At 41.4% G+C, this 14,612-nt stretch overlaps 1 protein-coding gene across 2 annotated transcripts in view; it reads right to left on the bottom strand.

Moving 5' to 3' along the window:
* Positions 1 to 14,612, bottom strand: part of LOC127697237 (cation channel sperm-associated auxiliary subunit epsilon-like) — a 94,842-nt gene that overhangs the window by 73,220 nt on the left and 7,010 nt on the right. The window contains exons 2-5 of one of the 2 annotated variants that reach the window (XM_052200231.1): positions 12,172 to 12,220; positions 7,615 to 7,688; positions 6,783 to 6,852; positions 5,774 to 5,844 (exon numbers count right to left, since the gene is read on the bottom strand). In XM_052200231.1, the coding sequence (XP_052056191.1) occupies positions 5,774 to 5,844; positions 6,783 to 6,852; positions 7,615 to 7,688; positions 12,172 to 12,220 (264 nt within the window). Of the gene's footprint in view, positions 1 to 5,773; positions 5,845 to 6,782; positions 6,853 to 7,610; positions 7,689 to 12,171; positions 12,320 to 14,612 lie in introns of those variants that run through there. The other variant, XM_052200230.1, reaches the window with a different exon arrangement.

Genomic DNA, 14,612 nt, shown 5'->3' with positions numbered 1-14,612 from the left:
GCAGAAAGCAAGATACATTGTTTCTAAACCTTTGGGTAGTCTCTTGACATCTTGGTACATAGATATAAAGAGTTTGATGTTAAATGTAAAACAAAAACAAAGCCCATATATCGTACTAATTTACCAAATTTATCCATCACTCATTTGCAGTCATGAGGTCCAAGGGGTTTGAATCTTAAATGTATATTACCGAGTAAAAGAAGCCAGACTAAAACAGTACATACTACAACCCTGAGATTTCACCTTACACCAGTCAGAATGGCTAAGATTAAAAATTCAGGAGACAGCAGGTGTTGGAGAGGATGTGGAGAAAGAGGAACACTCCTCCACTGCTGGTGGGGTTGCAAATTGGTACAACCACTCTGGAAATCAGTCTGGCGGTTCCTCCGAAAACTGGGCACCTCACTTCCAGAAGATCCTGCTATACCACTCCTGGGCATATACCCAGAGGATTCCCCACCATGTAATAAGGATACATGCTCTACTATGTTCATAGCAGCCCTATTTATAATTGCCAGATGCTGGAAAGAACCCAGGTATCCCTCAACAGAAGAGTGGATGCAAAAAATGTGGTATATCTACACAATGGAGTACTATTCAGCCATTAGAAACAATGAATTCATGAAATTCTTAGGCAAATGGATGGAGCTAGAAAACATCATACTAAGTGAGGTAACCCAGACTCAAAAGGTGAATCATGGTATGCACTCACTAATAAGTGGATATTAACCTAGAAAACTGGAATACCCCAAACATAATCCATACATCAAATGAGGTACAAGAAGAAAGGAGGAGTGGCCCCTTGTTCTAGAAAGACTCAGTGAAGAAGTATAGGGCAAAACCAGAACGGGGAAGTGGGAAGGGGTGGGTGGGAGGACAGGGGGAGAGAAGGGGACTTATGGGACTTTCGGGGAGTAGGGGGCTAGAAAAGGGGAAATCATTTGAAATGTAAATAAAAAATATATCGAATAAAAAAAAATAAACAATCTCCCTTCAGGGACTCAGTTCAGATCCTGAACTAGCTGCTTCCCTGAGCACTCACTCAGAAATAAAGGTTTCATTTTTAAGCTTCAAAAAAAAAAAAAAAAAAAAAAAAACAACAACAACAACAAAAAACAGTACATACTATAGAATTCCAACTATATATTACTGTAGAAAATGAGAACCTACAGGAAGATTCAATTTTTTTAAATGTGATTTCTAGGGGCCAAGTAGGAGAGAAGAATGCATGTGTGGAACGCAAGTATTTTAGGATGGTGAGAATATGTGGTGCCAGGGTGATGGAGACCCACAAGTGTACATTTGTCTATGCTCATGGGAAATACAGGACCAAGACCAGACTGATAATGCAAGCCCTAGACTTTTGGTGCTCAAGCACTGATGTTGGCTTATCAATTAAAGGAAATGTCACTCTTGGAAGCTATACTGATAATGAGGGTGACTATTTATAATATAAATGAAAAGTTGGAAAAATTAATGATGTTCACATACCTTAATAAAAAACCCAACAAAACTGACATATAAAATGACCAAAACAAATAGAATTTTATATATTATTCTTGAGTGGAAATATTCCTTAAATAAATTAAAATATTAAGATACAATAAATTATAAGACAAACCGTGGGGCACAGGCACAGTTGAGTGCTAGAGTATTTCTCTACCAAATATGAATGCCTGGCTCAATGCCAAATACTACAGAAATAAAATGAAATAAATAAAAATAAAATCCCAACAAGGGATTCTGTAGAAGTTTATAAACCAATTCCAAAGATTTATAGGGAGGAAAACAAATCCGTATGAATGTAGCTAGAGCCAGGTATGGTAGCACTGGCCTATAATCTTGCCATTCTGGAGGCAAGACAGTGTGTGCATTGTAGTGTGTGTATATGTGTGTATGTGTGTGTGTGTAAGTGTGTGGTATATATATTATGAGTGTGTAGCATGTGTGTGTATGCTATTTGTGTGTCAATGTGTGTGTGAATGTGCATGTGTGGTGTGTGTATGAGTGTGAGGTATTTATGAGTGTGTGGTATGTTTGGTGTGTGTGGTGTGTGCCTATACAACTAGAAAAACGGTCAAGAGAGGATTTCAAAAAGTGTGGGATGGGAGAGGTAGCAAAAGGAAACTCGTGATGTGAGAGTGAAGAGGAGCTTGGGGAGACAACACGGGGACGAAAATGAGGGGACAGTAGGGCAGGGGGAGAGAACCTACTAAAACCCACTGTAAAATGTCACAAAGACATCTGCAGTGCTGCTCTTTCAGAGGACCAGGCTTCAGTTCCCAGCACCCACAAGGAAGCTTACAAACGTGTAACTGCAGCCTTGAAGGATTCAGTGCTCTCTTGTGGCTACTGCACATGTGGGTACACAGATGGACATGCACACAGTCACTCATAAACATAAAATACAAAAAGAAAGTGTCATGAAGATATCTAATACCTTGTATATGGCTTAAAAAAAAACTAAATTGAAAGCAAACAAACAGTAACAAAGATAACACAGAGGCAAATAGATCAGCTAAATAGACTAGCTATCCTAGGAGGCCAGGCATTTATAGAAAACTGAGCTATAAAGAGGTAGACACTGTATATACATTATTCAGTAAATTGGTATGAAAATCAATTATTCATGTTTAAAAAGTGAATTTCTACCTTGAAGCTTCTTCAGAACTAACTCAAAGAGGATTAAGATTTATTTATTTATTTATTTATTCATTCATTCATTTATTTATTGGAGGAGGGGGGGGTTCAAGACAGGGTGTCTGTCACTCTGTAGCCTTGGCTGTCCAGGAACTCACTCTGTAGACCAGGCTGGCCTTGAACTCATAGAGATCCACCTGCCTCTAACTCTCAAGTGCTGGGATCAAAGGCATGTGCCCTCACTCTCTGTGCAGATTAGGAATTGTATAGGAAAAAAATATAAAACAATGTAGAAGACTGTAATATAGCAGGTAAGGAAATCTTCCTTCCTTCTTTCCTTCCTTCCCTCCTTCCTTCTTTCCTTTCTTTCTAAGATTTATTCATTTTATGTATATGAGCACTGTAGCTGTTGTCAGACACACCAGAAGAGTGAACTGGATCCCATTACAGATGGTTATTAGCCACCATGTGGTTGCTGGAAATTGAACTCAGGACCTCTGGAAGAGCAGTCAGTGCTCTTAACTGCTGAGCCATCTCTCTAGGCCCAGAAATTATTCTTAGATGGATTTTAGTAGGCAAAAACTCACAAAGGAAGAATTTAAAAATTGATTGGCAAGAGTAAGGGCCTCTGTTAATAAGAGGGAGCAGAAGTAGCAATGTACAAAATAGTGATGCATAAAATAATCTAAACACTTGTAAGTAATAATGAACTAGTAAAAAGTCTCATTAACCCGTACAGAAAAGAAAAGTAACTCAAGAATGGAACAATATACTTATTAACAAAGGAGAGTATTTCCCACAAGCCTAAAATACACTCAATGCCATTAGTAACCAGTTGAGTTGGTTTGAGTTTGCTTGGCCCAGGGAGTGGTGATATTATGAGGTATAGCCTTGTTGGAGTAAGTGTGGCCTGGTTGGAGTAGGTGTGGCCTGGTTGGATAGGTATAGTCTTGTTGGAGTAGGTGTGGCCTGGTTGGATAGGCGTGGCTTTGTTAGAGGTGTGACCTTGTTGTAGTAGCTTTGGCCTTGTGGAGGAAGTGTGTCACTGTGAGGGTGGGCTCTGAGACCCTCTTCCCAGTTCCCCCTGAGACAGTCTTTTCCTATTTCTCTTCAGATGAAGATGTAGACCTCTAATCTCCTCCAGCACCACGGCTGCCTGGAGGCTGCCATACTTCCTTGCCATGAAGATAATGGACTGAACCTCAGTACCAGTAAACCAGTCCCAATTAAATGTTGTCTTTTGTAAGAATTGCCTTGGTCATGGTGTCTCTTCATAGGAATGAAAATCCTGAGACACCAGTAAAGTGAAAATAAGTAACATAATTTCACATTCACTCCACTGTGCAGGTTTAAAAGCTAAGGCAATGGGAAGTGCTTCACGTGTCACATTCTGGGGAACCAGTAACAGGATGGGAGTTTTTTTATGTCTTGGGGCTATATAAAATAAATACACCTCTCTCTGTGTGTGTGTGTGTGTGTGTTCTCCTCTCCTCCTTCCCTCGCTTCCACCCTCCCTCCCTCCCTCTCCTTCCTTACACCCTCCTTCCCTCCCCAGGATCTCAACTTAGAGGTTAGCACATGCTCGAGTAGGCACTCTACCAGTGGGCAACATGCCCAGCTCTCTGTAGTTTAGACAATTGTATTTGAGGTACATTCTTTATAGAAATTATTATTTAGACCAGTACTCCCCAGTTACAGCACATGTACAAATAATACAGGATCTTGTTAACAATATTCATATAGCAGGTCTAGGACAAATGAGTTGGCCTAACTTTCTTCTAACAACTTCCTGGGCTCTGATTAGTGGGATGCATTCTGAGTGGCAAAGCATTACAAGGTGGTGGGGTGTACAGCAGTGGTTCTCACCCTGTGGGTCATGATTAATCAAGTGTTATCAAATGGCTTCCTCTGTGGGTCATGATTAATCAAGTTATCAAATGGCTTCCTTCCATTCCTGTGTTGAGGACTGACTGAAGAACTAACTATGCAAGACAAAGACTTTCAAAATAGATGAGAGCCATGATCTGAAAAGTCAGAGGTCAAGTCTGGCGCTGTTGCAGTGCCTTGTAGTTTGCTTCTCGTATCCAATCTCACCCAAATGTACATCCTTATCTATTGAATGAGGATAACGGTTCTTACATGTCTATCATCATTATGAAAGCTGAGAGAAAGAATACATGTGTAAACCTGGGCATCGTTGGACACTTCGTGGTCACAGCCCTCCAGAAGCAGAGGCAAGAGGATCATCACAGGGTGGAGGCTATCCTGGTCAATAGGCTAAGTTCAGGCTAGCCCGAGGTATACAGGGAGATTCTGGATACAAACAGACAGCTGTGGCTGGAGACAAGGCTCAGTGGTTAAGAGCACTGGCTGCCCTCTTAAAGAATGTGAGTTCAATTCCAGCAACCACATGGGGTAACTTAGGAACTTTGGAAAGGTCATGGAATACTTGCCCCTCCCAGAAGGGAGAGACTAAATTACATTCCTCAGACATCAGGGAGGTCCCTGTGGCTAGGGAAGGCCCAGAGCCCATTGGCCACCTACCCCATTCCCTAACAACCAATTAGTTTAAAGGTAGCACTCTTCTGCCAATCTCATTATACCTAATGGCAGCTGCCCTGAGGACTGTATAAAAGGCCCACTGCGTGGGCTGCAGGGGTCATTCTCTCTCCATGTGCAGAGCAATCCCAGCAAGCCGGATATTAAATACAATTTCGCTTGCATTTTGCATCGATTTCCATCTGCATGTGGTTCACTCAGGGGTCTCCCAAAAGTTCAGGCTCTTCAGAGTCTTACAATGGCAGCTCATACCTGTCTGGTACTCAAGTCCAGGTGATCCAACTCCCTCACACACACATATATGGAAGCAATGGACCAATGAACATAAAATAAAATTAAAAAAAAAGAAAAAAACAGACAGATAAGGAAATGCACTAAGTGCTCAGAGTGTAGCTGGTATTTTTATAATTTCTATCTCAATAGTATTTTTGCAATACATTTGAGAATATCTTAGTTGGTGAATAGATGGTGTATGCAAATCATAGTGTGGATAAGGCACTTCTGTGATTTTTTTTTTAAGCAAGAGCCAAATACTCTGAAAGCCTTAATTACCTTTATATTGTACTTTACTTACACAACTGTGAAATACCATAAGAAGCAAACATAAGAATTATCCACAGTCAGATGCCGTTGCTCTTCCCTGATCTATGAGAAAATACAAATGTAAAAAGATATGTAATATTTGGAATAGATTCCAATATGGATATAAACCTAAATGTACTAAAGCAAATGGCAAGTCTGGCACCTCGCCCTTCTCTCTGTCTCTATCGTATTTCTCTCCCTTGTTGACACTCAGCTCTATCATGCTTCTGGCTCAGCAGTTCTCAAGCACCCAGGGGACAGGGTGAGTCTGGCAGTGTGCGGAGATGCTTCAGGTTGTCACAACTGTCTGTTTCGCACATGAGCAGAGTCCATGTCACTTTCATTCATCTGCTTCGTTCTCTTGAATTGAAGGGAAGGAGGTGGAGTCAAAAATAAGTCTCAAATTTGCCTTTGGTTTTGGCCATCGCAGTTGCCCTGTGTGACTTAGCCTTGTTCATCCAAGGCACCATTAATGGCCTCTCGCATGCTAAAGATGAGGAAGCTAAGCAGTAGTGACTGCTGTGCTAGCTAACTGGAGTGACACTGCCAAGACACTGCCAAGCTCATACAAGGCCTAGAGTCCAATCCTCAGGAGAAGGAGGGAGGGAAGGAAAGGAGGGAGGGAGGGAAGGAAAGGAGGGAGTGTGGGAAGGAAAGGAGGGAGTGAGGGAAGGAAAGGAGGGAGGGAGGGAGGGAGGGAGGGAGGGAGGGAACAAACTATTAAAAATGAAAACCGAAGTAAAAATCAGATATCGTGTCACAATTTATACTGACATGGAAAATAATGACAGACTGGCAGGAACTTTCAAATAGGTCTTATTTTTAGTTACCACTAAAACTGTTTAAGGCGATTTGTGACAGGAGAGCTAAAGGAGAATGGAATCCTGGTTGCTTTTCTCTTTTTCTTTTCAATATATAAGCCTTTTATTGTCCCAAAAGAGCCCAAATTGTACTTGTGATCACTTTCTGAGATTCAATAAATGTCACTAAAATCAACTTACTTGGGTTCCAGTTTTTGGTCTTATATTGTGAATTCCAGCACTTTTACAGTGCAGTGTTGTCTTGGGTGATCTAGTGTTCAGAAAGAACAGAGAAGAGGAAGTAATTACAAATATTATATGAGGCTGATTTAAAAATCCACCCACAACTTTTAAGCTTAAGCAATTCAAGTGGATTTTAGAACAACAACAACAACAACAAAAAAAGACAAAAAAATCCTCTAATATAGCAACTGTCTCAGCTGTTGTTCTGAGACACCATGACCAAGATAACTCGTATACAAGAAAGCATTAGTTGGGGATTTGCTTACAGTTTCAAAGGTTTAGTCTATTATCAAGGTGGGGAGCAGACAGGCACTGGATCTGTAGCTGAGAGTTGTGTATTCTGATGCATGAACAGCAGTCCAGGAGAGACACTGGGCTAGGCATGAGCTTCAAGTGACACACACACCTCCTCCAGCAAGGACACACCCAATCCAACAAGGAAAATCCTCAATACCTCCTAATCCTTCAGAGCAGACAACTGGGGACTAGACAGGCAAATATATAGCCTATTGGAGAGCAGGGTGGGGTGGGGACTCTTTTCATCCAAACTTCCAGGAGGCATTTCCCTTCTGCTTTCTAAGTGAGCTAGCCTTTCTTTGCACACATGTTTAGTGGAAGGAGATTTACATGACGTCAGCGCTTTGAAGTCTGAACAGCTACATTATGTGAATGAATGCCATTTTTACAATATAGGAACAAATGGATACACACACACATACACACACAGACACACACACACACACACACACACACACACACACGGCAAAACAACAACAAAAAACTTACTTACGTAGCATTGAGAATTTTACAACTTTGTGGTATTTCCCATGATACAAATGAGCTTCCTTCATACTCTAGGTTAATCTAAGAAATGAGATGAAAGTACATGTTAATAAAAACAGCAACAACACATTGTTCATCTCATTGTGAGGTTGTGGATTCAACTATCTGGTTTGTATTGCTTTAAAAAACAGCTAAAATTCAGTTCCTTTGATAGTGTGTGAGTGGGCTGCTTATATTCTAATGGTAATTTGTGTCTCCTGTTTGCCCCAAAGAGGAGAGAGGCTGCAGGTAAGACACTGAGGAACCCTGCACCCAGTTAATTCTGTTTGATAAATAAAAATGTCAGCAGGTGACACCTGGGAGAAGAGACAAAGGCAGGGTTCAGGTTCCCCAGCTTGGGACCATGAGGAGGGAGGAGGAGGAGAAACAGAAAACACATACCCACCCCCTACCCCCCACTCCCAACCCCTACCCCCCACCCACCCCCCACTCCCTACACCCCCACCCCCACCCCCACCCCCATTGAAAGGAGAAGAACAAGCAGGAGGGAGCAGGAGAGCTGCCACAGCACAGCTGGGCCACAGGAACCTGGCCTTGCAACCTGATTAACCAAGTCAAGAGCAGCCCAGAGGGAAGACAGAAATTCCTAAGTAGTAACTGGAAATTATCGGTAGGAAAGTAGATTCTAACAGCGTGGAGGGTGGGTACTTGCTGCTGCCTAAGGCATATTTAAAAATACACGTCTGTGTGTGTCTTTCATCCAGGAACATAAATGGTAAAAAACAGGAAGAAACCCTGTGCTGCCAGTTCTTGCTTACTCTTTTTCTCTTTTTCTTTTTCTTTCTTTCTTTCTTTCTTTCTTTCCTTCTTTCTTTCTTTCTTTCTTTCTTTCTTTCTTTCTTTCTCTCTCTCTCTCTCTCTCTTTCTTTCTTTCTTTCTTTCTCTCTCTCTCTCTCTTTCTTTCTCTCTCTCTCTCTCTCCCTTCCTTCCTTCCTTCCTTCCTTCCTTCCTTCCTTCCTTCCTTCCTTCCTTCCTTCCTTCCTTCCTTTTGTTGTTTTTTTTTTTTTTTTTGGTTTTTTGGATTTGGTTTTTTCTGAGACAGGGTTTCTCTGTATAGCCCTGGCTGTCCTGGAACTCACTCTGTAGACCAGGCTGGCCTCGAACTCAGAAATCCACCTGCCTCTGCCTCCCAAGTGCTGGGATTACAGGCGTGCACCACCACCGCCCGGCTCTTCCTTTCGTTTTTAAAGATTTATTTATTGTTATATATAAGTACATTGTACTTGTCTTCAGACACACCAGAAGAGGGCATCAGACCTCATTACGAATAGTTGTGAGCCACCATGTGGTTTCTGGAATTTGAACACAGGACCTTCCAAAGAGCAGTCAGTGCTCTTAACTGCTGAGCCATCTCTCCAGCCCCCATGTTCTGGGATTTTTAAAATATTATTCCTACAATTCAACAAAGTAGAATGTCAAAGGAGAATTTGTGACATGCCAGCAGTCAGTACACCTGAGGGTGGAGAGATGGCTCCTCCAGGGGTGGGGCAGTATTGATTCCAGCACACATCAGGCTCCTAAGTACCTGTTACTGCACTTCATGGGATCCTACTTCCTCCTGCCTTCCAGGAGTACCGGCACACACTACAAATGCTATCATGCCTTATAGGTTACCTTTTTCTACCTTTATGGGTTACCGTTTTCTAAATCTGCACACACACACACACACACACAAACACAAACACACACACACACACATAAGTGGGGGGTGGGGGAGAGAAAGAGAGAGGGAGTAGTAGTGTAACTCAGTGTGTTTGGGTCAAATTTATAACATCCAGAGAAAGAGAATAAGCTCTATATAATAGAGAGTCCTAAAATTAAACAATATCAAATATATACATTTTACTCACATGTAGATCACTTAGCAAAATTGAGCACATTTATAAAGAAAGGCTTAACCAACCTCAATAAAGTATTGTAATGCATTCTTGTCTTGGGAATTATGTAAAAGAACACATGTGATAAACCTGCACAGAGCTGGACAGACAAACGAGTGCATGAGGAGACAACTCTGCATGCCTCTTGCGACAGGCTATTTGATCACTCTGCAGACCCTGAGATTGTTGACTGAAAAAACCTGTCTCTAGTTGTGGTGTGGCTCAGCCCTAGAGCACACCTTTAGCCCAAGGGCTTTCTGTTTATTGTCAGTGGGATTAAATAAAGTCAAACCACAGGTGAAGAGGTGGAGCGAGCAACCACCTGACAGAATGAACTTAGGATAACACCAGAGAGAGTAAGAGGAAGTTAGGAGAACAGAGAGGCACACGGGAAGTACCAGGGAAGGACATTGAGTCTGAAGGGTTTCTAAGACACTGTGGGGAAGGAGAACTGGCTTTTTCTTTCTGGAATGTCGGGTTGAGGAAGGGTAGCTGGGTGCTTGCTCTGCCTCTCTCAGATTTTCCTCCCAGATTCTGGCTCCTGAGTCTTCATTTGGTAACATCAAAAGATTGGAATTTTGTTTAAAAACAACAACATTCAATATTGTGCCAATGATATAAGATGTTCCTATTGAGAGAAGCTAGATGAACGGTACTAGGTTTCTCTGCAGGTTGTCCTAGGCCTATAATTATTTATAAAGAAAAACAAACAAACAGAATTACTGGGAGACAGAGATTGCTTCTTGGCCTTTTGGCTAAGATCAAGTGTGTAATGTGTGTCTGTGTGAGATATATATATATATATATATATATAGAGAGAGAGAGAGAGAGAGAGAGAGCTCTTAGTTGATTGGTAAAGTACTTATTGTGCAAGCATGAAGACCTAAATTCAATCCCCAGCTCACATAACAAGCTGGGTAGGGAAGCAATATGCATAATCCCAGCACTGTGGTAGCAGAGCCCAAGGAATCCCTGAGACTTGCTGCCTAGCTGTCTAGCCAATTTGAGAACTCAAGTTTCAGTGAGGGATGGGTCTGGAGGTGGGCTGGAGAGACAGTTCAGGGTTTACAACATTTGTTGTTCTTGCACAGGAACCATCCATTGCTTCCGTTCTAGGACATCCAACATCTTCCCTCTTCTGACTTCTAAAGGCAGAAGGTACACACAGGGCAAACACATACCCATGAAGAAACTCGCACACAAACAAATCATTAAAAAAAAAAAAAAAACATGTAGGGTGATTGAGGAAGACATCAAAGTTGACCTAGTAATAGATTGGTTAAAAAAAAAAAAACCTGGAAAATGTAATAATACTGATTTTTTTGGCAAAGACCTACTCTGAGTGAGAGTATAAAGTTAACTGTCATTTTGGGAAGAGTCGTATAGACTGTAGTCTTTACCTCCACTCTTGGCTACATAGAGAGAAAAAAAAAAACAGAAACAGCAAAATCTCCACAAACACAAACCCTGCAGAGCTCGGTGGAGAAGATCGTTCATCACAGAGTTGTTTGTGGTGGTAAGACTCCGTCTGTCCACAAGGAGGGGGACACGGAAGTATACTCAAATTGGTAAGTTGTCCTTGTGAGTAGACAGCATTCAGAGAGGAATTATGGGGTGATAGAGATGGCTCGGCCATTTCCAGTCTTTGTTGCTCTTGCAGAGGACCCAAGTTTAGTCCTCTGCATCCTTCTGACAGCTCACAACTGGAAGACTGTGACTCTAGCTTCCAGTTCCAGAGCCTTCTTCTGACTTCCAAGGCCACTGCACAGGTGGTGCACATACTTAGATGCAGGCAAAATACTCATATACTCATAACCTTTTTTTAAAAGAGAAAAATGAACTAGACATGGTGTTAGTAATACAGAGACCGAGAGGAACTTACATTTACAGCTCTGGTTTACATCTGCTATAAACTTACAATTGTTGAATAACAGTTACTATTTTCCTCTTAATAGTTAGGCAAAATAAACACATACCATAGCCCCATCTTTTGTTGTTGTTCTACACTGTTGGGAACACAGGAAGTCCCAAGTGAGTGTGCACTGTGCAAACAGGCACAGGCATGACAGAAACCAGGGTGTCTGAAGCTCGGGAAATTAGCAGAACTTGTCTCCATGTGGATCAGACCCACAGCTGGTAAAACTGTCTTCCTCTGGTCCAGGTGAGTGTTCACAGACAATTATTCAGTCTGTGGCAAACCTGGCACTGGCAGCTTCCTCCTCTCTTGTTTACAGCCTGAGGCTGCTGACCTACAGAGATCTCCTAACCAGACTAGCAAACCCTTCTCCTGTGTTGTGCATAAAACACATGTTGGGTCCCAGGTTGGTGCATTAGTAGATGTGGCTCCAGTAGAGTGTACAACCAACCCAATCCCCAGCTTTAGCAACTGTGTCTGTCCTTTCTTCAGTTCCTCATCTTACCATGAGCTCCACACCACAGGATCATGAGACTATGTGCATACTTAAGGGCATGTATCAGAGGGAGTGAAGATAGAAGGGTAATAATGAGATGAAAAAGAAGATACAGAGTTAAGTATCTCCTGAGCAGAGATAACAGTAAAACAAAGTGTGACTACCTCTTTGAAACCCCAGACATAGTAATCTTTTAAAAAGGTATTTGATACTTACAGAACTCCTGGTACTAAAAATAGAATAATCTGGGCTACTCATGTAGTATCTGTGGAGGGAAAGGCAGGGTAGGAATATTAACAGCAGTTTCTCCTTGACATATGAGAGATTCTACATATGGTGAGGGGATGCCCAGGATTCTGCCCTCCCTGGGAAGTGAACCCAGAGCTAAAAGTAAGGTCGGTGACCACTACCCATCAGTCTGGCTGGTCAGGGCTTGCTCAGAGCGTTAAAATATTAAAATGACAGGCAAGTCCCCTTCCTTATTCATTTTGGATTTTGAAACAAGATCTCACTTACATGGCCCTGACTAGTCTGGCAATCACTATGTAGCCCAGGCTAGCCTCAGATTCCTGATAAACCAACTGCCTCACTCCCCTGAGAGCTTGGATTTCAGGTGCCCACTTGTCATAAACGTTACATATATTTTACATGCATTACTCATTACATACATTAGAACAAACACTACTGGATATATTACACTTGACTCTTTGACTCTTTCTTTAATGAACTCAGCTAGAATTTAGAAAACCAAAGGCTGGAGTTTCAGAAACCAATAGTTTTTGTTTTAGAACACTAGAAATGAAACTTTTAAATCCTTGTTCATGATCATTTTTATACTATTCATTATCTTGGATACGTTAATTTCAGGAAAACTTGCCCATCTCCAGAGGCATTGTAGACGAGAAATACAACGAGCCATTGTGTGCATGTAATTAAGTAAACGTCAAGTAATCACAAAGTACAAGAACAGACAAAATTCACTTTCATAACATATTCAACAACAAATGTAATCGCTGTAAAATAATGATCAGTAAGACATTTTTACATTCTTTTTACTAATTCCTTGAAATCTGATGTATGTATTACAATCCATTGGATGCATTAAAATCCATCTCAGTTTGAAATGTATTTCAAAAGCTCACAGGTCACACAAGTGGCTGGAGAAGCTCATAAAACTGTAGAGAACATCTTTATGTCTGTATGGACATGACACCTGCAATAATAAATCTCATGGCCTACGGCTTAGGCGGAAATTAGGTAGAACATTCAGGAGGCAGAAAGAATTATGGGATAGATCAAGGAGAGTCAAGGCAGTGTGGAAGATTCGCCCGGGAAAATGTGATGAGAAGGTCATATGGTACCTGAGCACAGGTAACCAGACGCATGGTAGAATATAAATCAGAATAAGTGAGTTAATTTAAGATATGATATAGTCAAAGAAGAGTCTAGCTCTATGGACAAGGTATCAGTAAATATATGTTGAGTCTGAGTCTTAATTCTAGGAGCATGGGTGGGGGGATGTAGAACCAGACCTAACGTCTATATAAAACATCTTAATATTTTTCTGCCTTCCCTTCTGTTTGATGCTCTATTTCACATCTACTCTGCATATTTAATTGCCATTGGAATGCGTCCACTCCTAAAAAAAAATCTTTTTAAGAATGATTTTTTTAAAGATTTGCTTATCATTATATGTAAGTATACTGTAGCTGTCTTCAGACACATCAGAAGAGGGCGTCAGATCTCATTATGGATGGATGAGCCAGCATGTGGTTGCTAGGATTTAAACTCAGGACCTTCGGAAGAGCAGTCAGTGCTCTTAACTGCTGAGCCATCTCTCTAGCCCCACTCCTAAAATTTTAAGTTAGAAACATTTTTTCCTGTGTGTAGGTGCTGCAGGATGGTCTTTTGCACTGCGTATTCAGATGTTTAATTCTGTGCCCTGAGATCTGGTTGTAGTCCCACCATGGGCATGGCCATGATTATTAAAGAATATCCTGTTTCTATGCTGTGTAAAGAATGCTCTTCAATTACCTGTGATTGGTTAATAAAGAGCTGATCAGCCAATGACTGGGTAGAGGAGATAGGAAAGCTGGACTTGCGATTCCCAGCCAGTGGGAGAGCGAAGGGAGGGAGTAATGAGAGGTGGAGAGGAGAGGAAGAGAGAAGAGAATGGAAGGAAGGACTCTGCCATGAGGTCCAGAAGGAGGTCACCATGAGCAGGTGGACAGAAGGAATTTGCCCTGAGGACAGACACACGTAACAGGAGTAGCCAAAGCAAGATTAAATGCAAGCAACAGGCCTATAGCTGGGAAGAACCACACTAGCATAGAGGGTTTGGATAGATGAATATATGCCCAATCATTGTGCTTGAAGATTGTTGAATCAATTTAATAAGACTCTGTTTCTCATTACTTACAAGCTAAAAAAATCAAACACCTTCAAATTTTCTCCTACATAGGCAGAAGTTGCTAGGAAGCTATTATGTAATTCTTTTGTCAAAATTACAGGAGTCTTAATAGTTCTCTGAATTCTTATTTCAACAGATATTCACCATCATTAGACATTTTATATGGACATGTACGGATCAAAAAAGAAAACACATGCTTTTATATAGCACTATAAATTTGAATGAGAAAGATTTTCACCCTAGTTTT

The sequence above is a fragment of the Apodemus sylvaticus genome, chromosome 12 (assembly GCF_947179515.1).
Source record: "Apodemus sylvaticus chromosome 12, mApoSyl1.1, whole genome shotgun sequence".
Classification (NCBI taxonomy): domain Eukaryota; kingdom Metazoa; phylum Chordata; class Mammalia; order Rodentia; family Muridae; genus Apodemus; species Apodemus sylvaticus.
This window is presented reverse-complemented; position numbering and strand designations above follow the sequence as displayed.